Source organism: Falco naumanni, unplaced genomic scaffold (genome assembly GCF_017639655.2).
Source record: "Falco naumanni isolate bFalNau1 unplaced genomic scaffold, bFalNau1.pat scaffold_272_arrow_pat_ctg1, whole genome shotgun sequence".
NCBI classification, from domain to species: domain Eukaryota; kingdom Metazoa; phylum Chordata; class Aves; order Falconiformes; family Falconidae; genus Falco; species Falco naumanni.
This window is the reverse complement of record NW_024427419.1, coordinates 1-23,962: the sequence shown is the minus strand read 5'-3', so window position 1 is coordinate 23,962 and position 23,962 is coordinate 1. Positions and strand designations below refer to the sequence as shown.

General features: G+C 54.0%; 1 protein-coding gene across 1 annotated transcript; it reads right to left on the bottom strand.

Moving 5' to 3' along the window:
• Positions 1-12,297: 12,297 nt before the first annotated feature.
• LOC121082088 lies at positions 12,298-13,714 on the bottom strand. Its single transcript, XM_040581425.1, has 3 exons — positions 13,512-13,714; positions 13,175-13,415; positions 12,298-13,057 (listed from the first exon to the last, which is right to left on the bottom strand). Exons 1-3 carry the CDS (start codon positions 13,543-13,545, stop codon positions 12,298-12,300), a joined length of 1,035 nt encoding a protein of 344 aa, XP_040437359.1. The 5' UTR covers positions 13,546-13,714.
• Positions 13,715-23,962: the final 10,248 nt, after the last annotated feature.

Here is a 23,962-nt window from a genome sequence, read left to right as displayed (position 1 = left end):
AGCTCCACATGTAGGTCCCTAGCTCAAAGATGGCAGGGATTACAGGCGACTGATAGTTATAACTGGGCAGCAGTTGAGAAGGAACGGGTGTCTCTTTGCCAGAGCTTCTCTGTAGTGACATCCTTCGCCTCCTGACAGCCCTGAGGAGGCTAGAAACTGGACAGGTGTGGATTCCTGCGCCTCCGTGCTCTGAGTGTAACTGTTACCTCAAAGCACTTTGGAGGAGATACGTGAGAGGAATTGCCTTTGTTGCCTCTGTCATCTAATCTCGCACAGACGGATTGCAACCTGGACTGCAAACTGGTGCCTTTTGCTCAGATTCTGCTGACATCCTTAAATTTTTCTTACAAATTAAAAGATCAGACTTGCGTAAGGAAATCTTAAGTTGGAGGAGGAATGAATGTACGTGGAATAACATGTGAAGAAAAATCTAAAGATAGCTGCTGTCTTCTGTCCTTAAAAAGCCCTTGGGCAGGAATCTGAAGAGCTCTCTGTAGTAATGCTGTCAGTATCTTTCCCAGAGTAGTGGCATTCCGTCAGCTTACTGGAGACTGAGTTTAGAAGCTTTTAGCTAGGATTTTTCTTGAAATGCAGTCACTGGCCTTGGTTGGAGCTAGAGGTATGTGCAGAATTTGGCTACCACTGGCTAGAAGTGGGGCATTTTGCATCCTGTACAAATTGCCAAATACGTAGTGAAGTTAAATAGACTAAGCTGGCATTTTCAAATGGAGCTTTACTGCCTCCAGGCTAAACCCTGCTTTCCTGACAGTTGATACTGCGCCGTAGCCATTAAGACTCACTTGGTTTGCATCTTACGGCAACAAGAGTGATTTGCGCTGCAGGTGGATGCTGGGTAGCGAGACATCTGCATGTCCATGTACCAGCAGAGACCAGTAGACACCCCTGAAATCCATCCATAGCTAGGGTAGTCCATGCGATAGAAGTGAGTGGGAACAGACTTACCCTTCCTGCGTGTTTTTACACTACCACAGCAGCAGCTGTTCTGGCTCGTAAGCAGAAACCTTTACATGCCGCCGTGCTCTTCGGTTTGCAGCAGCGGTATATCAGCAGCTGAAAGAAGCTTTGACATAAGCGTATGGAGAGGAAAAAAACCCCAACCCAAACAAATTTGGGAGAAAAAAGAAAATGGTGTGAGTGATTGTTTTGAATTAACTTCATTCATTTCCTTTGTGTTGCGTTTTGTTTTTTAAGGTCCAGGTCTCCCTGTGCCACTTCCTCTCGCTCTAGAAGTTCGCATACCTACTGCAAGTCAAGATCAGGTCCTTCCCACCCTCGCTGCTGCTCTCAATCATCTAGTCGTGACCCCTCTCATTCCTACCCACGATCACCACCATATCCAAGAAGAGGCAGAGAGAAGAGTCGGGGCTGTCATTCTAGCTCAAGGTCACGTGGTTATCCCCGCTCGAGGTCAAGGTCGCATGGCTCTCCCCGCTCATGCTAGTGGACTCACCCTTTCTCTCGTCTTCCCTTAACTGAACATTTTTGGAATAAATACTGCGGATACAGAATTTAAATAAAAGCTATTTTATGAAGCATTACAAAAGATGACAGTGTGCACCTCGCCCGTTACGACTGGACTGCGCCCTTTTTACCTCTTGGCACTGGTTCTACCAGAGGAAGCCCCGTCAGACAGTGAATAAAAGCCAGTTACAAAAGGAACCATCATTAATACCATGGAGGAGTACAACAAGGACAACACTGTGACACCCTGAGATGTCCCCTCCCTGCGCTGTCCCTGCGGTGCGGGCAGCCACCCCCGGCAGCCCCTCAGCCATGGCCACGGTCACACAGAACCTCACTGGGGAGCTCATCCGCATCGTCCAGGGCACCCTCATAGTGACCAGGCAGTACCAAAAGTTTCTGCAAGTAATGATGGCCAAGTGGCAAGAGGTGGTCTGTAGTGGGACACACACCACGCACACCACCACCCCACAGCTGTCTCCCTCCCCCCCGCCAGGAAAGAGGAGCAGCAGGAAAGAGGAGCAGCTCTATCCAGGGCTGCTGGAGCCCAGAGGGTTTCCCCAGGGCCTTAGAGTGGAGCTGCTGGGGACAGATGCGCACATGGAGAAGATGGCAGATGGGGACAAAGACCAAGGGGAGGACATGGGGCCAAGCAGAAGCAGCCCTGTGCAGGTGGGCAGAAGGAGCCCAATGGGGATGAGGAAGAGGAGCCCCATGACTCCAGACAGAATCAGCTCCATGGGCCTGGGCAGCACCATCCACGTGGGGCCGGGCAGGAGCACCCCAGCAGACCCCAGTCCCCGGCACCATATCCCCGTGGGCAGGGCACGTGGGCAGGCAGCCTCAGGACCGTGCTGGGCAGGATTGTGCCTGCAGGAGGGCTGCTCCCGCCTGTGGGGCTGCCCAAAGGCTTGGTGGAGATGCCACTGCCGGCTCCATTGTGTCCGTTTCTGCAAGCCCCCGTGGTGGCAGCGCTGCTCCCACAAGAGCAATGGATTCCCCTGCCAGTGAGCGGCTGGTGGGGTGCAGGGCTGGGACCCCCCTGGCCTGCCCCCTCATCTGAAATGTTCAATCTTTCCTCTATCCATGGATCTATCTGTGGAGCTCATCCATCCATCCCGCAGCTGGGGCTGCTTCACCCTCAGTGCCTGAACCCAGTGGGGATGGTCTGGCATTGGGCACTGCTGGCACCCACAGAATGGCAGGTGGGGGTGTCTGGTACCACACTGGTTGTGCTGGCATGTGGGGACCGGGCTGGGCTGGAGAAAGGGGCCAGCAGGAACCTCATGAGGTCCAACAAGTGCCAGCTCCGGCCCCTGGGGAGGACCAAGCCCAGGAGGAACAAGCACAGGCGGGGGCCACCTTGCTGGAAAGAAGCTTGGCAGAGAAGGTCCTGGTGGGCCCCTCAACGAGCTGCCTACTGGGCAGGGGATCTGTGCCCCTTGCAAAGGGGGGAACTAGTATGTAGTGAGACCCCACGGTGAATCCATACACCACAAATAGAAAGTCATGTTATCCCCAGCTTGGCATATTCAAATGGCTAATAAATGGGGTATGGCCTTGGTGCCTTAAACATTTTTGTCCAAACTAGATAACAGAGTTGAAACATGGGAATAAGTCCCCCACCCCATCAGAGCACTCCGCTCAGGAATTGTTCATGAATGATTTGTTGTGAATCGTGGAATAGAACCATGGTATACCCCAGACTTGCGAACCCTTATTCCAGGCATGTGTCCTTGTTTTCAGGCACCAGGGTTTAAACTGCATAACACGTTTGCAGAACAGGTTTGCAGGTTTGGAGATCCCACGTGTTATGCAAAAACTGCCAATCAAGGAAACACATTGCAATATGCAGTTTTGCTTACCCACAAAACAAAATGAATTTTGTGTGAGAAGGAAAAAAAACATGCTACGACCCATCAACGCGCTCCACCGTTCAATATCCAGCCCCTCAGGGTCCTTTCTGAGCATGTTCAGATGGGAAGATGTACTTTGCACTAACTACTTCCTCAAAATTATTTACATATGCATAAGGCACTTGCATATGTCACTTTGTTCCTGGGGGCCTTTCTTGGGGTCTTTAGAGATCGTTGGTGGTCAACAACCTGGTGAACTTCAGCTGAACTTTCCTGGGGCACCTGTACTCTACGTGTGGTTATAGACCTTCATTTATTCTCTGTGCTGTGTGGTCTTGAAGGCAACACACTGTTACCCTACTAACCTCATCGACTGGTATAGCCCAGGTGCCTCAGAAAGCTTGCCACCCCTTACTGAGCTTATTCAATAGGTCGAGTTAATCACTGCTTTAGCTGCAGCCTCTCCGAGTGATTCTTTATAACTTAGTCCTGTCAGCGAGGAGAAGCGTCCAGCTCTGCCACTGAAGGCAGCGGCTTCCAGTCACCAGCGTGCTCCCTACAGGAAGCAATCCCGACTGCCTGGATCTCGCCGCTGAGAGGCTGTATTTAAAAATGAAGTGTTTTCCAGCAAGGGAAAGAAGGCTGGAGCACTCATACTCTGGCTGGTGACTCTCCCAGGCAGCTGCATGTTCCCAGTCCCTCAGCAGGACAGGTGTAGCCAGAGCCCTGCCGGAGTCAGCAGTAAAACACGCTAGCCCTATTCCTGCAGGACCTACAGACGCCAGGGCAGCTCCAGGGGGCTCTGCGAGTCGGGGTGCCCGGTGCCTGTGCCCGGGGCACCTGCCGGCGCCTCTTTCCCTCCTTAGCTCTCAGCTCACCCCCAGGGCTGCCCCAGCCAGGCCTGACTCCAGCTGCCCCGGGGCCTGGCACAGCGGGGGGCTGGAACCTCCCCACAGAACCCCCGGGCAGCCAGCAGGCAGCAGACACCCCTGTGCCAGCCCAAGGGGCATCCCTCGCCCCACGGCCGGCCACAGGTCCCCTCAGCCGGGCCACAGCCCCAGCACAGGCTGCGCCTGCCCAGCCCAACACGGCTGCCAGGAGGCTGAGGGTGGGCAATGGCAGCTCCCAGCATGCCCCGGGAACAACCGTGGCCATGGGGCGGCCCCGGGCCTACAGCTCCCAGCATGCCCCGGGAACAACCTGGCCATGGGGCGGCCCCGGGCCTACAGCTCCCAGCATGCCCCGGGAACAACCTGGCCATGGGGCGGTCCCGGGCCTACAGCTCCCAGCATGCCCCGGGAACAACCTGGCCATGGGGTAGCCCCGGGCCTACAGCTCCCAGCATGCCCCGGGAACAACCTGGCCATGGAGTGGTCCTGGGCTTACAGCTCCCAGCATGCCCCAGGGCACGCCTTCTCCCAGCAGGCCATGGGACATCCCTGCCCTGCAGTCGGGCCCTGGGGGGACACCAGCCCCGACCCCGGGCCCGTTAGGCCCCATGGCCCCTTCCCAGGGCTGCCCAAGCACAGGCCCCGGCCCCGGAGACCCCGTGGTGCAGGGACGAGGGGAAGGGAGGCACCGAGCGGCAAGGAGAGGTGGGTCAAGGCGGAGGGGTGGCCGGAGAGGGACAGGAGGCTGCCAGAGGGGCAGGGAGAGCGGGAGGGGCTGGGCAGGGATGGGGAAAGGACAGGGACTGGTGAGGAGCGGGCAGAGGGATGGAGCAGGACAGAGACAGAGGGGCAGGGGGGTGCCGCAAGGAATGCAGGATCAGCAGCAGGAGAGAGGGCTAGGGAGAGGAGCGGAGGGGCGGGAAGGGGGACGGAGGCACAGACCAGTACAGGCAGGGCGAGGGGACAGGATCCGTGAGCGGCTTGTGACTTTGGCAGTGGGCAGCAAAGCTGTTTCTGTGGGTCTTTCCTTTCCCCCTCTGCCCTTATCCCCTCCCCACCCTTCCCCTCGTCTGTGGTGTGCCTGCTCTGGTGAAAGGAGCTCCTGCACCAGCCTGAGGGCAAAAGAAGAGGGGCAAGGAGCGAGCTGTCGCAGTCCTTAGTTTGCAGGTTTAATGTATCGTCCCTGTTCAGAAAACACAGCGTGTCTGTGTGTCAGTGGTGCCGGCAGATTTTTATTCTTTATAGCAATTTCTTTAAATACCGGGCTTCATGCAGAAGGTTCACACGGTGCTGTGCTTGTAGTAAACGGAACTGCTTTTATGCATGCTGCATTCTGGAGGTGGCAAGTGCCAGGTTAGAGATGAAGATGGAAATGAAAGCAAGTGACGCACACGCAGTGGTGATCTTGCCACAAGCGTGCTGTGTATTGACCTGGGAGAACGCTGCAGGGACTCTCAGAAGTCAAGGTTTTCAGTGCTGTTTCTGTGTTTGATACCCAAGGGATGGTTTCCCTCTGCATGCGTTTCTGGGCAGGCATGTGCATGGAACATAGGTGTGTCTCTGTGCCGTAAGTGGGACTGATGGCAGCTTTTCATTTCATTCCAACTCAAAAGTAAAGAAAGATTGTACCTGCAAAAGCATTCAAACAGCCGTCTTTGTTTCCCAGAGCGAGCATACAAGCATGGGGGAGCGGTTTACAGGTTCAGAACTTCAGCCAGCTCTGGATGGTAAACCCTCAGGAGAGGAAAGAGAAGCCCCACTTTTTTAACTACAGCTCTGCTTCCCTTAATGTGTCTTCTTGTTAGATTGTGTCGGTAGTCAGATTAAAAGCACATGATTAAACTGTGCTTGTTCATGAAGATATTTGAGGGTTATTTACTGCCTTAAATCCTCTTACGAGTGGGGCACTCTGTTGCCCTGTGAGCAGTACAATGTCGTGACTGGTAATTTTCCTTTTCTTGCCTAGTGTACGGATGCATTTATGAAGGCGAGTGTTGGGTCTTATTGGCGCCGCACAAGAAACCAACGTGTGAAACCCAGACATTCACTGTTAGAAACAGGAAGAAGCTATGGGCCCTTGCTTCAGATTCTGCAAAAGATGTACCAAGGCTGAGGAAAGTGGCAAAAAGGGAAGAAATGCCGTAGCATAACTTTGGGATGGCAGGTGAAGTTTCCATCAGTGTTCCTCAAATGTAGCAGCCTCATTTGGTTTGCAGATGTGGTGTTGAACTCAAACTGCGAGACTAGTTTCCTTTATTGCGGGTGGTACTGTAGCGCACGTACCTTTCATGTCCCAAGTGAAGTTGCCAAGGCTCTAGTTAAACTTCCGCAGAACCACCTCAAATTTTCCGTAGTGCGTGATTTCCTTCAACAGTCAAGTCCAGGTCTGTGGCATACAATAACCCCTACCCCATTTGGGATCTGGATGTGGTTGATTTTTAATTCAGACTTACCTGCTGTTAGAGATGTTTGGGTTTTGGTCCAAATAGGGAAATGCTGATTGTGTGCATTCTTTTGCTTTTTTCACAGTGTTGTTCCATGTTTAGTCATTTGTTCCTTACAAAAATAATGTATGGGTGTCTATGGAGCTGGAGGTGTTTACGTTCTTGTGGCTGAATGTAGCAGTGGAGCTATCTTGCTGTATTTAAATCAAGAGCAGCATAATGTAACTTCACTTAAAATCTGGTCTTGGTAGGCAGATCCTACCCTGATAAACATTTAAAACAAACAAACAAAAAAAAAAAATCTGTGACAAGGTATAGGTGGAGCACCTGAACTGGTGCAAGGCAGCAATTCTCTCGCTGATATCCACACATTGCAGAACTGTTGCCATCACGACCTTGAAATAGTGAGCCATTAACGTTAACTACTAGCAGCTTGTGAACCTCACAGTCAAGGTAGAAAATAATTTCCCACTGCCACCTTTTTTTAATTTTCTTTTATGTTTTAAAGTTTCTGATTTGATACTTTCTGATGTATTTGAAACCTGTGTCATATCCTGCGTAGTTTGTGACAAGTGTGTGGCAGATGGGACTTGTCTGCTTGGAGAGGTAGTGAGATGGAGAGTGGAGAATGGTTTTATGGCACAAGTGTAGAAGTATAAAAAGGGATTAAGAGGCTTGTGTACCTTGCTGCCAGTTCAGTGGCATGAGAATTCCTGTAATGACAAATTCCTTCTGGCTCTGAAGGAATGAACGTGCCAGCCTGCTGAGTTCCCAACCAGAGCAACACTAGCAACGGATGTCGTTCCCAAATGGTGAGGTGGTTGTAAGCTTCATCAGTAGTAGAAGCTGTGGAGAAAGTCACGAATCACCTGCCGTTCTGCAAGTCAAGTGCTTGGCTCTTTTGTCACTAGTGTTGATTTAAGGGTGCATTGCTTATAAATAGCACTTGACCTTTGTAATTCTTCATACTGCTAAGTTCTGGGTGCCATCAGAGAACCACTGTGCTGTGAAGGCCCTGTAAACATACGGCGATGTTTGTGTTTATCCATTTTGCCTTCCCTTAGATGATGTTATTTTGTCATTTGAAACCTTAGTGGCAGGATTTGGGGCTTTATCCTGATCAGGCATCTAAGGGCCAGCTCTCGGCTGCAGCTGCAGCATAAGTATTCAGGTGGTTTGAGCACCAAATGAAACTTCCACTTGGCTGTCATTTTGGCTTTTCCCTTCCTCTTAATTTTTATATTTTAATTAAGAGTATTTGGCTTCCTTACAGAAAAAAACCCCAGTGCTATCCTTGTCCTGTTATGATAAGGCCCTAATCTGGAGGGCAGAAAGCTGAGACCACCAGGAAGATGTTGAGAGGAAGGGGAAGAATGTTAGAGCCATGAGTTGGGTGTTCTGAGATCTGAGGAGATGGAAAAGGTGCCTCCCAGGTAGCTAAAGGGAAGCACAGGAGAGCAGCTGGGAGCCAGAGGTGTGGTGTGGGCATACGGAAGTGCTACGCTGTGGTGTGTTAGGCAAATTACTTTCAGGAACTTTCACATTTGTTGTCATTTCCCAGGCTCCTGAGGTGCAGGAATGCTGGAGGCAAGAAGCTGCCAGCATCAACTACGTGGAGAACGAACACTTCTATCTCCATTTCACTTTCCTCACTTCTGTGTAGCGGTGGCAGGGCAGTACAGACCCTGACCCGGACCCGGACCCTGACCCTGTGAGTACGCAGGCAGCTTGTGTGGCCAGTGCCGGTGTGGTTCTGGCACAGAGGATCAAGCTCTTCATGCTTCAGAGCTGTCAGGCTGACACTCTTCAGCACTCAATGAAGCTCTAAATTACAGCTAAAGGAAGACAGAAGTTTTGCTTCAGAGCTTGATAATGTCATTCTGATCCATCCTTTTGCTTGTTCAGTGGCTACAGAAGGGAACCACTGCCTTGGTAGGAGCATCCATTGAGTTCTTCATGTGTGATATTAGAGGATCATTGTGTCTGTTTATGCATGAGACCATTCCAGTAGGTGATTTGAAGATGTTCACGTGTGGTACATAAAACCTTTGCCAGTAAAACAGTAAATCCACGCAGTGGGGTCTAAAGCACACAGATCCAGTGCGATCCTCCAAAGAGCTTTGAAAGTGTCTCCCCAAGGGTACAGACCTGGCTGTCGGTGATTCTGTTGACCTGCCTTTTATAGCAGGTTGCTTGGAGAAGTTGCTATGTCAGAAGTCGTCTTCTGGGGGCCGAATGCTGCAAATGGTAGAATGTTTAAGGAAGCAAATGAATAACCTTCAGACTTGATTTTATTCTTTTAACAGATTGTACACAAATGGGAGGCCTGAGCAGGCTGCCTTTAGCAGGGGAACGTGACCTGACTGCACAGGAGGCAAGGAACTCTCTTCTCTCGCTGACCATGAGCCCTCAGTTTCAAGGCAGATGTGAAGAGGAATATTTGACCCGTGGGAAATGCAACTTCAGATACGTAACCCAGGTGGGACTGCCATGTGAACCCTGTGATAGGAGCCGTGTATCCCAACCGTGAACGTAGAGGTTGGGCCCAGTTTTTAGCTTGGTTCAATATGAACTCTGCTGACTGATTCTGTGATCAAGAGCAGGCAAGTCTGCCCCCTGAGAGGATGTTGTCGTGGGTGGAAGGGTTGAAGTGCAATGACTGCGTCAACAAACAGGTGGTTTGAAAAGTCTTTTGGGCAAGGATCTGGTACGCTGGTGTAATGCCTTTTCCCTTTACAAAGGTGTCCAGTAAACACAAGTGTTCCTGCATGTGTCCAGTAGCGCAGAGACCTCTGTACTTTCTTTGGACTGATTGTTGTGTAAGATCTGGGGGTTTTGGGACAGTTCTGAAAATTGTTCAAAAGGTGTCTTGAATGTTGGGTGAAATGGGTCATCACTTCCATAAGCCTCTAGCCTGTAAAGAAGAGCCATGGATGTAAGGAGATTTTCTTCTTTTCTCTTTTTATTGTTACTGGGAGGAAAAGCGGTGATTAACTATTGACCTGTGATACCCCCAGGTGCAGACTGTGCAGTGCATTTGAGGTGGATCACTCCTGTACTGCCAAGACTGAGCCCAGACTCCTCGATGCTTTGCACACTGGCACTGGAAGTCCTTGTGCAGCTGTGGGTACTGGCTTTCTGTGCTGCAGTGTGAAAAACACAAAACACTGGGGTTAAGGTTTGCAGAGAAGTGGGAAAAAGTTGATTATTTTGTGCTAGGAGGAGAATGTCCTGTAGTTTTCAAACTTTGCACCTCTCCACTTGGAATTTAAAAGCTGCTTTTAACTCGGCTGCTATGTTTCAGTGGGCGGGAAGGTGTCTGGTTGTCACAGATGATGCGTCCCATCAAGAAGGATCTTTCCCTTCTGAGTTGAACTTTCTTTGCTTGACGTGGAAAGTGCCTTAAGCTGAACAATTTCAATGGCAGTGAAGGAATTACATCGACATGGGGATTTAGCAACAAACCCAAAGGTATGTCGTCTTACATTTCAGTATATGATTTTTTAAAATCAGGATTTGCTGGGTTTTGAGCAGGAGACCCATTTTGCATGTGCCTACATAAACCCCATTTTCATGGATAGATGGCATGCAGTATGTTTTGTGATGTGATACTTAATTACGTATAAGCTGTTCTATGCTGTGCTCTTCTGGGATTGTCGTAGTCCTTTGAAACGCAGCCCTGTGCATCAAGGGGGCAAGCTGTGTCACCTGCTTTCCCCCACAACATAGAGCAATGTAACTGTCATAAATACAGGCTGAGCAAAACTAGTTGAGAGATTTGTGGGCTACTGTTAACATCACAGTGGGCCAGGAATTAGCCCATGCTTACTAGTAAGTTCCTGTATTTTAATTATCCTACGCCACCTGAGAGGCAGGACAGTGTCAGGGCACTTTCCCAGGGAATAAAACTGGACATGTCTGCTTCTCTCCGAGGGTCCCCTATGTACAAAGCATCCTTCAGCACAATCTGGGTGCTTGGTGTTCTCAAAAGGACCCAAAGGGATGAAGTTCACTCCTGCTGCCTGCGTGACAGCAGGAATTATGTCTGCAGCTGTGCTTCTGCGCACTTCGAAACTGCCTCCGTTTCTTTGCTTAGCCAACCAGAGAAAAAAGCCAAAAAACCCTAAGCTGAGTTGGCAACAGTGTCTTGCTGTCCTCTCTGAAGGAAGTAATTTGCCATCATCTCGCAGCTTGTCAAACGTGCACCAAGTGTGAAGAAGAACATGACGTGCACTGTCCTAAGCTCTCAGCAGGTCAGGTTTTGCTGTCCTCTGGAAACTGTCTAGCTCTTCAGTTTTTCTCCACGAAGGACACATTGTTTGGAGTAGTGATGAGGTGGCCCCCCAGATGCCCCAGCTTTGTTTCTAAGTGCTATTAAAGTATTTTGCCTCCTGAAGAGACTGTGTTCCTCATGAGGAACGGTTACTTCTCAATAAAGTGACCCCCTTTCCGTCTAAAGGGATGGAGCTTGAGACTGTGGAGGTGGAGGTGCTTGGTGAGGGAGGCAGTCAGGCAGGGCCAGTCTGGGGTGCGCAGCTGCGCAGGGCAGTGACGGCACCCGTGTGCCTGGCGAACGCTTCTCTCGCAGTGTCGCAGGGAGAAGGTGTGAGGGTGCTGGGAGAGAGCCGGCGCCCCTGGGAATGACAGCAGCTAAAGGTGAGGGCTGGCTGCGTGGGCAGCAAAGGGTGAGCCAGCCACTCCCTTTGCAAATGCAGTGGAGAGGGAGGGAGCCCCTCCATCAGCGCAGCAACGTCTGCTGGGGCAGGGCCGGAGGCACCGGCGCCCAGGGCAGGGCTGGCAGGGGGTCTGAGAGAGCCACTCCGCCACCCCCTTGCTTACTGACCCTGTGGGGAAATCGCTTCGGGGGCAGCGATTAAAAAGTGCGTGCAAAGTTTTTAGGTCCAACTGGAACACTGAGAAGGGGTTCGGGGCCTTTCTCAGAGCGCCGCACGTTGCATGGTCATGTGTCATACACAGGGTTGGTGACTGGTTTCTCGCTTCTAATGCAAACGCGTACGCATCCTCAGTAGCACTGCTGAAGTGTTTTACGGACTACGCATGCTCCCCAAGTGGGATTTTGGCCTCTTTGGGGCAGAACTATTTCAGTTAGAGGTCCCCATCTCCCACTGCCACCATTATCTTTGTCCTATTTTAAACTCATTTCCTGTTGATGTCAGTGGATCCCAAGACCTGATCAGCTTGTGTTCTCTTGCAGCCAGAACTTTCCTCATTGGAAGTCTTCTTCCTGCGCAACTTAGATAACGGTGCTCTTTTCACTACCTGCTCTTTGTTTCTCACCCCTGCCAAGGCTGCCTCCCTTGATGAGAAGTCCCTTCATTTGTAAATACTTCAGAGAGTGGGTCAGCTCGGTGGAGGTGTCACCTCGACAGAGGGGAAGGTGGAGCCAGAGGGGAAGGTGGAGCATCAGGTCTCTGCATGTGGCAGGGGCTGCATTAACCCTCATCTCCCGCTGCGTGAATGACCGCAGGCAGAGGCACTGTGCAAGGAACATCAAACCTTTAATGAATTAAGACAGACAGATCTGGTAGAGGGCCGGGGCTGCAGTGGGCAGGTGCAGGTCACACGTCAGAGGGATCTGTGCTCCACACCTTCTCTATCAATATATCAACGGCGACTGGGGCAGTGTGGAGCACCTTGTCTCCTGGTGTTCCTCAGGGTTCTGGCTCGCTTGGTGGGCACATAGTCGCTATTGGATGGCCTCTGCTTGCTGCTGCCCCCCTGCTCCCCACTACAGCCCACTGCCGTGGCATCCCTGTGTGGCTTCCCCTCCCAGAGGGTTTTGGAGCTTTTTGCCACCGGGCACACCACCATCTTCTTCCTCTTCTTGGGTGGCATGCTGCCCCATGGGGACATCTCTGGCATCCCGAGGGTGTCAGCCGATGTGGGGCGCTTGGCCTGTTTACCAGCAGCCTTGCCTGATCTGGGCACCACCCGGCAGGAGGAGATGCCCGGTGGTGGTGGCAAGTGGGTCAGAATGACCCGGGGCTGCCTCTGCAGCACCTCCTCCACCAGCTGGGCCACGCGGGGCGGATGATGCTGGGGTGCAGTCGGGGGGCTGGCCAGGGGACTCTTCAGCAGGATCTGCTGAGGACTCTCTGGGAGACCCTTGTGGGGACCCTCTGGGCATCCCTTCAAGGGGCTCTCCTCTGAAGTGTCCATAGGACCCTCCTGAGAGGGCTCCATGGGGCTCTCTGGCAGCCGGGTGGGGAAGACCGCTGCCAGCCCACCCTGCTTGCCTTTGGCGTCCAGCAAGGGGGATGTTGCCACCCTCTGCCAGGAGGGGTTGGTGTCCTCCTGCATTGCGGCCACCACTTGGTCCTTGGGACAGTTGCCCTCCATCATGCACTCCAAGAGGTCAGGGATCCTGTTGAGGGTGGTGGTCAAGACAGGGACATCAGGGACACCACGGTCGGTGTCCTCGCTGTCCCCCAGCCCTGCCGCCAGCGATTGCTCCTTGGAGCAGCCACCCTTTGCCACTTACTCTGAGAACTCCGGGAACTTGTTGAGGAGGGTGGTCAAGCAGGAGCCGCTGAGAACTTCAGGGAGCTCCAGGATGCTGTCGAGCCAGGCGAGCGGGTCACTGCTGTCCATGGCGGACGAATGCTCATCCTGAAACTGCAGGTTGTCCTCTGCCAGCTCAGGAAAGGCCTCGTTGAAGGCATCTGGCCCCAGCTCGGGCAGGTCCAGGAGATTCTCTGGGCTTGGCGGGGTGGTCACCACTTCTGAAAAAGCAAACGAAGCCAAGCCACCCCCAGGGTGATGCAAGCCTTCCTTGGTGCAGGTCACCCCTATGGGCTCTGCCACCCTGCAGACCTCACCTTGGTGCTTGGTCCTGCTTCTGCCAGAGAGCATATCCAGGGCGGGCTGGCAGGGGGTGGCAGCAGGGACACCATCCTCACTGGCCACCACGTCGTTGTTAAAGGCCTCCAACAGCTTCTGGGCGCTGCCAGGATGGGTGCGGAGCACAGGGGAGACCTGCACGCGATGCTGAGCCGCAGGGTGTTGGGGTGGCAGGGGCCCAGCATGGGCAGGGACGTTCAGCACAGTGCAGCCCCTAGGGTAGAGGGGCTGCCCCTGGCCCACGTCCCATGGGCCCAGCCCCACTGGCTGGTGGGGCACAAGTGTCCCCATCACCACTTGCTGTCCCCAGCCATAGGCAGGGGGACAAGGAGCAGGCAGAGGGGGCAGCTGCACACCGCTGGGGAGCTGCAGCACGTGTGGCAGCTGCACGACCTGCCCCGAGTCCCCCAGGGGCCCCTGCACCCCCTGCCAGGTTGCCAGGGCGGGCTGGTGGGTGACAGTGTGGAGCTGGGAAGGCCGAACGGTGATCAGCAGCCCCGGGACAGAGGGCAGCACACCAGCAGTGACCGGTGGCGGCATGGTCAGGGTGGTGAAGCTCATGCCGGGCACCTCTGGTCCTGTCGGCAGCTGGAGGGGGAACCTCTCTGTGGGCAGAAGCGAAGGGGGGTGATGGGGTGAGATGCTGGCCGGCACAGCTGGTTGGGGGTTACCCGGAGGGCAGGAGCACCACGAGGAGCGTGCTGCTCTGTGCCGCGGCAGTTGGCCAGCGTGGCGTTTGTTGGGGCAAACAGTGTTCTGGGGTTCCGTCTCCATGGCGATCATTCTGCCAGCACCTGGGTCAGCCAGCGTTGTGACGGTTTGACTTTTAATGACAGAACAACTTCCCAACTCAATGGTTTCCCATGCTGCTGATGCTTTCCTGCCCTCAGTGCTGATCTCCCACCCCCACCATAGTTTCCCATCACAACTGTTTTTTGGTTTGGGAGTTGAGTTTCATGTCAAAGGGGAGTTTTCACCTAAATTTCTGTTGATGTCAGTGGATCCCAAGACCTGGTCAGCTTGTGTTCTCTTGCAGCCAGAACTTCCCTCATTTGAAGGCTTCTTTCTGCCTTCTTTCAGCCAGGGCAGGGCTGGGAGGGAGTTTGAGAGAGCCACTCCTCTACTGCCTTGCTTAGGGACCCTGTGGGGAAATTGCTTTGGGGTGGGGGCAATTCGAGAAAAGTGGGACCTCAGAGAAGCATAGTATTACAGGAAGCTTTTTAGGGTAAGAGACAGCTGTGGCTTTCAGGATGGCCGGCATTCACCATCCTAAATGTGTGTTGCCACGGCTCCCTAAGCAGCGCAGCCTGCAACCTCAGCACGTGCTGACAGGGGTAACGGGGGCTGGAGCGGAGTGGAGAGCCCGCGGCCAGGCTCTGTTATGCTCCTGCAGGAAGGGGAACTTGACGGTACCACAGAGCTGATGAGATGTCCACTGCCATGATTTTCCCTTTTATAACAAATTCTACCAGGGACGAGCAATGACGGAAAAGGCAGGACTATGGTTACGCCAGGACTTCACAGTCCCTTGAACTTGTTGTAGTTCCAGCGTACTGGATGGATTGTGCCCGGATTCTTTCTTTTCCAGTGTGTCTGGTGGAAGAGAGGCAGCTCCTGCAACCCACCAGACTCCTTGGAATTTAACTTCTCGTGCTGGCCCTTGGCACTTTGACTCTGGGACTTCCAGTCCCAACTTGGTTAGTGTTGCCCAAATGTTTTTCATTGCATCTGTAACGCTTTCTGGCCCTTCTGCCCCGCTGAGGATGCCATCGATGTATCGATACACTGTGAGGCCAGGTGGAATGGTGACCTGTGCTAAGGCTGTGGCCGGAGCATTGTGAGCGATAGTGGGGCAGTGTTTGTATCCTTGCGGAAAACTGTTTGAAAACATACTGAGTCCCGCTCCAGGCAAAGGCAAGCCGGGCTTTTTCTTGTGCGTGGAGCAGAATCACGAGGAATGCATCTCTAACATGTAAAGCATCTAAAGCTAACCTAACATCTATGCTAACCCTAACGTCCCACAAAAATCACTGGGTAGCTAGGTTACGGACAATGAAAGGAGAGGAAACAGCACTGTGAGAACGAAAATACCCCACTAAGTCAATTTTTTTGTCTACCTATACAGCAGAAGTGTTCTTTCATGTTAAAGTCAGAGTATGTTCTGATTTGCACTGCCCCACTAAATGGTTTTATGCTGGAAAGGTTTACTAAGAAATAATTGTTAGTGTTCTTCCTGGTTATGCACCCACATCTTATAATGAAAAAATTAGATGATAACGTCTTTGCTGTGCTACACTGTTCTATAACTGAGAGTTAGGTTGTGTTTTATTTTAAGCATTCTCAAAAAAATACGGATAGTTACAGCTTTTACTAACAGCACTGCGGCAAATGTGAATTCACAGGTGGGCTTTTAAGCCTCACCTCAGCATGTTTGGTGTAGGAACAAACATTACAAGTACTCTAGTATTTTTGCCAGTGCTTTCCTGCACAAATTGTATTAAAAGCATAGATTCTTCTGGTCTTCCATGCAGAAAGTATGGTGAGAATAAATCTGATATTAAAATGACTTCTTCAGATGTCAGAGGTTTATTTAGAAATGTCCACTACCTGTATTTTTTCTTATTTACTTGCAGCGGGTCGTAACAACCTGCAGAGAAGATATGCAAAGTATGTCATCCCTATTATTTCCATTCCTGGGTTATGATAGAATTTGGCACAGAATTTTAGATCAGTTGCAAAAAGTAGTGCTGGGCCACGCATATTCAGATTGATCCATGATCCCAGGTAGCTGTATGGGATTTGGTAATTTTCTTTAATAAGTAAAGGAAAACTGCATGTATTATAGAAATGAGAATTGAGTGAGACAAAGGGCAGGTCCAGTTCCTTTTCGACTACTACACAGAGATATTCTAACACATCAAATGAAAAGAATTTCTAAAGAAGTAGACCTTTCTGAGCTGGAGAAGAGGTAGATGAAATAGAAAAGATAGAACTAAAATCTGCAGCAAAATATTGCCTCTAAAGGAAGATGTGTTGGGGTTTTTTTCTTTCACGGAAACAAACGAACAATTACTCTGCGATTCTGCAGACTGGAAATTTGCAAAAAGCTGTGTAGTGTGGTTTTCAGTAGTATAAAAAGCAAAAGCTCTTCAGGGTTTCAAGTACATCTTTGCAACAGCTGTGAAAAAAATGCAAGCATGCAGATTGTTCCATTGTATGAAAACACCTTCATTTACTACTTATTTGTCATACAGGGAATAAACTAGCAGTGACGACCGTTGGAAAGTTTTAGGTGAATAAAAAAATCCTCCAAACCAGGAAAAATACTGTGCTATCAGGTAGCTGCAGCTTTGCTGTGTGAGCTTAATATTCACATAGAGACTTTTTCTAAATGTGTCACTTAAGGCAGGGATGGCTTCTAATTCTAAAAAGCCATTTATTTGCCTAGAGCAGTCGCTCATGTGCCACATACAGGATTTTTATGCTAACACTATTAAAAAATTTCCCTAGAAAATTTTCCACCTCCTTCGAGTAAATACAACCGATGTCCCTAACTGTCTCAGTTTCCTATTCCACCATAGGTTGCTGTATTTCAAAGACGAAGTTAACCAACGGCTGGTTACTAACCGAGGGCTCAAACCAATTTTTGCAGCAGTCAGGTAGAGAGTGGCCATTTAGTCTGGACCCACTGAAGTGCCAATGTAAATACAAACAAAATAAGGTCTATCAAACTTTAGATTCTCTAGCAAAACAACGGAAAGGATATGAAGAACTAGGTCTTGTCTACTGTCTGTTTCCCATGTGTGTGGTGATCGGCTCCCTGGAAAACAAGAGGCTGGACTGGTCCTGGCTGTGCCCATGAGCTTGCCAGCTGAGTGCTAGGTGGTAGCAAGGAGAGCACCAGAGAAAAGCACAGACCCATTGACCCAGCACCACCGTTCTCATGTTCTTCATGCACGTGAGGCCTGTTAGCCATTGTACTTGTATTTGTTCTAACACGGGACATCAGTCAACAGTCACAACACCAGTGGATTACCAGCACTTCTGTCATATGCTTCACATATAGTGTTAAAGGAGAAATTTACACAGACGTGGGTACCACTGGGTTTGCTTTAATCGCCCCTCAGAGCTGGGCCACCGCCCCAGCGAGTGGCAGAGAGCAAAGGGACACAGCACGGCTTATATACACTTATCAAATCATTAGTCAATGCCCGAGGTTTTTAGAAGTTTCCTTTGGTCTTGTCCATTCTGCAAATCCATCACCTGACCCTGTCCCTGTTGATTCATCTATTTGCTTCCAGTCTCTGCCTCGGTTCCAGGCTCCTCCTCGGATCGTGATCTTCTTTCTGCCTGCTTTAACTCACACACTCCTTCAAGCACACTTAGTCTTTGAGCAATTCCTATTCACATATACTGATTTTTTTTTCTTGAAACATCTGCGTTTCTGCGAGCACCTGTGTGCACAAGTTGATCATCTGTTGTTTCTCTGTTCTCCCAGTGATTAACTGGACTGGGTGTTAAACCAGCCTTGGATTAGGGCTGTACTGGGGACGAGGCCTGGTTCTGCCACTTTAGCTGCTTTAGCACTTTAAATTTCTGAATTCAAAACACATTTTCTTTAACAAGCAATACCAGAACAATGGAGACCAATTAACAATGGTTTGGTCACTGCTGTGACGAAATAATGACAATTATTATTTCTGGTGTAGGTTGCTGTATGTCATATTTGTGAAACTAGGATTTGCCCGAAGAAAAATGTTCTATTTCACACCCACAGATGAGCTCCCTGAGATGAGCATCCACGTTTTAACAAGCCTTTACATCAAAGGCTGTAAACGAGCGTCAGTCTGCACAACCAGCTGGGAATCTTGTGTTGTTCCAGGCACATATTTTTGTCCCATTCAATACCTTGTCTGTGTGATTTGCCTTTTGTCTGTCCTGTGCTTTCCTGCTAAAGATTTATAGGCTTCAGTCTTCTGATACTGCTCCAGCTCCCGCATCTAATGCTCCTTATCTCTATCCGCTCCATCAAGGTGTTGCTGAAACAAAGAAGTCCAAGAGTAGCAGGGAGTTGCCTCCCCTTCAGGAGGAAGGGAAGAAAAACAACTTGCCACATGAAGTGCTGATCCATTTCACCTGTGCAAACAGGAAAGGAGTGAAGAAACAATGAGAATGTACGTGAGATGCAAAGACACAGGATTTCCGGATAATATTACTGTATTCTGGTGTGTGTCGTGTCCGTGTCTCCCCCCCTGCCCGCCTTTCCCTTTTTTTTTTTTTAATTCAAATCACTATTCTGTTAACTCTTTTGTTTTTAGATCAAGCTTTAACATTCAGACCTGTAACAGCGTGGTTCCAATACGCCCTTGTTTTTGTACCCCATGGACAAAAATGCACTACCATTCTACAAGCACACACTTTTCCCATCTGAGAGGTGAACAAAACGTCATGGCTATTGGAAAAGAGTAGCATAAAGGTAAAAGAGCCTAGGTGATATCAATTTAAGCTAGCTACGTTTAGGTTAAAAGAAAGCTTCAGGCTAGGAAGAAAAAAAATATTTCACACGTGCATAATAGAATGAGCTTAACTGGAGAACTCTTTAGGGGGACCACTGAACTGAAAACCATTTAAGGAGTGGTCACAACACTTGCTAAAGGGCTCTTTTCCAGAAAAAAAAAAAAAAGTTGTTGAGCAAGTTTTTCATCCAATGAGTTTAAAATTCAATGGAAATAAGTATTCAATCAGAGTGAACATTAGTCACTGGGCATGCCTTTTTATTTTCATTACGTCATCGCAACAATACATGCAATAGTTATAAATTTTGTGCATTTGCAAACCTGTTTTGATGCTGCTGAGGACACAGTTAACATTCTAGATTGGGGTGCAAATTTAGTGATGCTGGGTTTGCATTTCTTTTGGACACTGTATTCTTCCAGAAGACATTAATTCTTCTCTTCTGTCTCCAGCAATGTGCTGCTGACAGAGTACAGTAACCGAGTCAAAAACAGCAGAAGTTTTCCCTCAGCTTGTGTCTTGGATGGATTGTTTTGATTCAGTAAGGAGGAGTTCTACTGTACTACCTGTAAGTAGATGTCCTAGGTTTTCTAGCACAGATCTATACAGTTCTTTAAATATTTCTTTTTATATATATATATATTTCTTATAAAACTTAAACAAGAAGAATGATTTTTAGGGTGTTTGCTGTATAACTATAGTAATGGTCTTTTTCTAGGGGAGACTCGCTCTTTGGTCAGCTCAACCAGTCCTTATTTCAGTCAGTTCCAGCCAGCTCAGCGGTCCTTATGCTCACCAAACACAACAAGCAGTAGCAGGACTGCAAGGCTGGAACAGGGGAAGCGCGAGACTTTCCCTTCAACTGTGGTATCGGACAACTAGTTTGCTGTTGCTGCAGCTCAGACACTTTTCCCCTGGGTTGCGGGACACTCACCCACACACAGTAGTATACTATGACTCCACCACTTGCTTCGAGAACGACTTCATAGTCGTTAGCTAGCCAAAACCCGGCTCACGCAGCATTTTGGCTGCGGACAAGTGCAAAGGCAGCGGCTCCGCATCTCGCCCCAGAAAGCGGGCAGCACAGCTCCTGTGGTGCGCTCCGCACGGCTACCGGGGCAAAGTGAGAAGCACCAGCACGAGAAGAAGCACCAGCCGCCCGTTCGAGCTGCGGCGGGCGGGGGCTGGGCTGCCGTTCCGCGCGGGGCCGGGGCTCGGTGCCGCCGCGGGCTCCCCTCAGCCTGCCGGCCCCGGGGCTCTGCGGGGGGGTGCGGGCTGTGCCCACAGCGGCTGCCTGGGGGGGCTCGGTCCCGAGGCGAAGCTGCTGGCCGAGAGCAGCTGCCGCTCGGTGTCACAGCCCCCCGGCCCGCCGCTGACTCCGCCTGCAGAGCGCTGCACTCGCTTACAGACGCGCTGCCGAGAGCAACCGAGCTGCCCCCCGACCGGCTGGCACAGCGGAAAGCAAATCCTCGCCGGAGGGTACCCGCTGCCGGGGGGCGGGGGGCGGGTGGGGGGGAGGGAGGGAGGCAGGAGGAGGAAAGACCCCGCTCCCTTGTGCCACCTTTCAGCCCTGCCGCGTACTCTGCACCCCTTCACTCCGGTAACGGCTGACTTTCCCGTCGCGGGGAGCGGCTGTGAACACAAGAGCTCGTGATGGCTTAGTGGTGCAAGGGGAAACCTAGTGGGAGCTTCTCCTAAGCCACATATTTACACCGCTCGTTTTCCCCTACTCAAAAAGGGCAGTCTTGCAAGGTCTCTTCTCTTTTGTAAAAAAATAATTTAAAGGTGCTGTTACTAACAGCTGCTTCCAAATGCAAACAGAGCAAATGCACCCGTTTCCCACAGCGAAACAGAGCGCATCATACGCAAAGGACTGAAATGCTTGAGGCACGTGGGTGCTTTTGCATACGGAGGCAATGAGTATGAGTGCCCGGGCTGCGAGTGGGCAAAGGGCAGAGCGCAGGGAACCCCGCAGCCGCAGCGGGCACTCCCGGGGCCCGGTGGTGTAAACTGGGCTGAGACCCGGCCCAGGGCTCGCCCGGCCAGTGCTCAGCACAGGGCTGGTGGGGACCTGCTGCCACCTGGCGACCAGAAGTGGGTACTACACCTGCCCGGACCTAGACCCCTGGGACCGGGACACCCTGGGGCTCGAGACCGGGACTGGGACCCCCGCAGCTCGGGACCGGGACCCCTGCGGCTCGGGACCGCGACCGGGGCCCCGGGGACCGGGACCCTCGCTGCTCGGGGCCGCGACCGGGATCCTCGGAACCGAGACCCCTGCGGCTCGGACCAGGGACCGGGACCGGGACGACCGGGACCGGGACCCCCGCGGCTCGGACCGGGACCGGGACCAGGACCGGCATTCTCGCAGCTCAGGACTGGGACCCTAGACCACCGGGACCCGGGACCCCCGTGGCTCGGGACCGGGACCTCCGGACCCCGGGGACCGGGACCCCCGAGGCTCGGGACCGCGACCGGGACTCCGGGGACCCGGACCACCGCGGATCGGGACCGGGACCGGGATCCTCGGAACCGAGACCCCCGCGGCTCGGACCGGGACTGGGGCCAAGACCCCGGGACCGGGACCCCCGCGGCTGGGGATCGAGACCGGGATCCCCCCGCGGCTCGGACTGGGACTGGGGCCAAGACCCCGGGACCGGGACCCCCGCGGCTGGGGATCGAGACCGGGATGCCTCCGCGGCTCGAACCGGGACTGGGGCCAAGACCCCGGGAGCGGACCCCTGCGGCTTGGACCAGGGACCGGGACCGGGACTCCCGGGACCGGGACCCTCGAAGCTCGAAACCGGGACCGGGACCCCCGCGGCTCGGGACCGGGACCCACGTGGCTCGGGACCGGGACTGGGACCCCCGCGGCTCGGGACCGAGACCGGGACCCCCGGGACCGGGACACCCTGAGGTTCGGGACCACGGGACCAGGACCCACGTGGCTCGAACCGGGACCCCCGCGGCTCGGGACCGCGACCGGGACCCCGGGGACCGGGACACCCTGCGGCTCGGGACGGGGCCGGGACCCCGCGGCTCGGGACCGGGACCCCGGCGACTCGGGACCTTCGTGGCTCGAGACCGGGAGCGGGACCCGGTGACCGGGACCCCCGCGGCTCGGGACCGGGACCTCCGCTGCTCGCGACCAGGACCGGGACCCCGAGGACTGGAACCCCCGAGGCTTGGGACGGCGAACGAGACCCGGGGACCGGGACACCCTGCGGCTCGGGACAGGGCCGGGACCCCCGCGGCTCGGGACGGGGAACCCCGCGGCTCGGGACCGGGACTGGGACCCCCCGCGGCTCGGACCGGGACCGGGACGGGGATTCTCGCAGCTCAGGACTGGGACCTGGACCACTGACTGGGACGCGTGACCCCGCGGCTCGGGACCGAACCGGGGCCCCTGGGGACTGGGACGACCGCGGTACGGACCCGGACCAGGACCCCAGGGACCAGGACCCCCGCGGCGCGGGACGGGGACCTCTGGACCCCGGGGACCGGGACCCCCGCGACTCGGAACCGGGATCCCGGGACCAGGACCCCCCGCGGCTCGGAACAGGGACCCACGTGGCTCGGGACAGGGACCCCTGTAACCGAGACCCCCGCGGCTTGGGACTGTGACCGGGATCCTCGGAACCGAGACCCCCGTGGCTCGGAGCAGGGACCGGGACCCAGACCCCCGGGACTGGGACCCCCGCGGCTCGGACCAGGACCGGCATTCTCGCAGCTCAGGACTGGGACCTGGACCGCTGGGACCCGTGACCCCCGCGGCTCTGGATCGGGACCCCCGCGGCTCGGGACCGCGACCGGGGCCCCGGGGACCGGGACCCTCGCTGCTCGGGACCGCGACCGGGATCCTCGGAACCGAGACCCCTGCGGCTCGGACCAGGGACCGGGACCGGGACTCCCGGGACCGGACCCCCGCGGCTCGGAACCGGGACTGGGACCCCCGCGGCTCGGACCGAGACCGGGACCAGGACCGGGATTCTCGCAGCTCAGGACTGGGACCTAGACCACCGGGACCCGGGACCCCCGTGGCTCGGGACCGCGACCGGGACCCCTGTGACCGGGACCCCCGAGGCTCGGGACCGGGACCTCCGGACCCCGGGGACCGGGACCCCCCGCGGCTCGGGACCGCGACCGGGACTCCGGGGACCCGGACCACCGCGGATCGGGACCGGGACCGGGATCCTCGGAACCGAGACCCCCGCGGCTCGGACCGGGACTGGGGCCAAGACCCCGGGACCGGGACCCCCGCGGCTGGGGATCGAGAGCGGGATCCCCCCGCGGCTCGGACTGGGACTGGGGCCAAGACCCCGGGACCGGGACCCCCACGGCTGGGGATCGAGACCGGGATCCCCCCCGCGGCTCGAACCGGGACTGCAGCCAAGACCCCGGGACCGGGACCCCCGCGGCGTGGGATCGAGACCGGGATCCCCCCGCGGCTCGGACCGGGACTGGGGCCAAGACCCCGGGACCGGGACCCCCGCGGCTGGGGATCGAGACCGGGATCCCCCCCGCGGCTCGAACCGGGACTGGGGCCAAGACCCCGGGAGCGGACCCCTGCGGCTTGGACCAGGGACCGGGACCGGGACTCCCGGGACCGGGACCCTCGAAGCTCGAAACCAGGACTGGGACCCCCACGGCTTGGACCGAGACCGGGACTGGGACCCTCGCGGCTCGGACCGAAACCGGGACCGGGACCGGCATTCTCGCAGCTCAGGACTGGGACCGGGACCACTGGGAGCCGTGACCCCCGCGGTCAGGGACCGGGACCCCGGCGGTTAGGGACCGAACCGGACCCCGGGGACCGGGACACCCCTCAGCTCGGGACCGGGACCGGGATCCTCGGAACCGAGACCCCTGCGGCTCGGAGCAGGGACCGGGACCCAGACCCCCCGGGACTGGGACC

Coding starts and splice junctions, on each gene's coding strand:
- LOC121082088 (XM_040581425.1), bottom strand. CDS start 13,545: ATGCTCTCTGGCAGAAGCAGGACCAAGCACCAAG. Junction 13,416..13,511: donor AAGCAGGACCAAGCACCAAG/GTGAGGTCTGCA, acceptor TTGCTTTTTCAG/AAGTGGTGACCACCCCGCCA. Junction 13,058..13,174: donor AAGTTCCCGGAGTTCTCAGA/GTAAGTGGCAAA, acceptor CACCCTCAACAG/GATCCCTGACCTCTTGGAGT.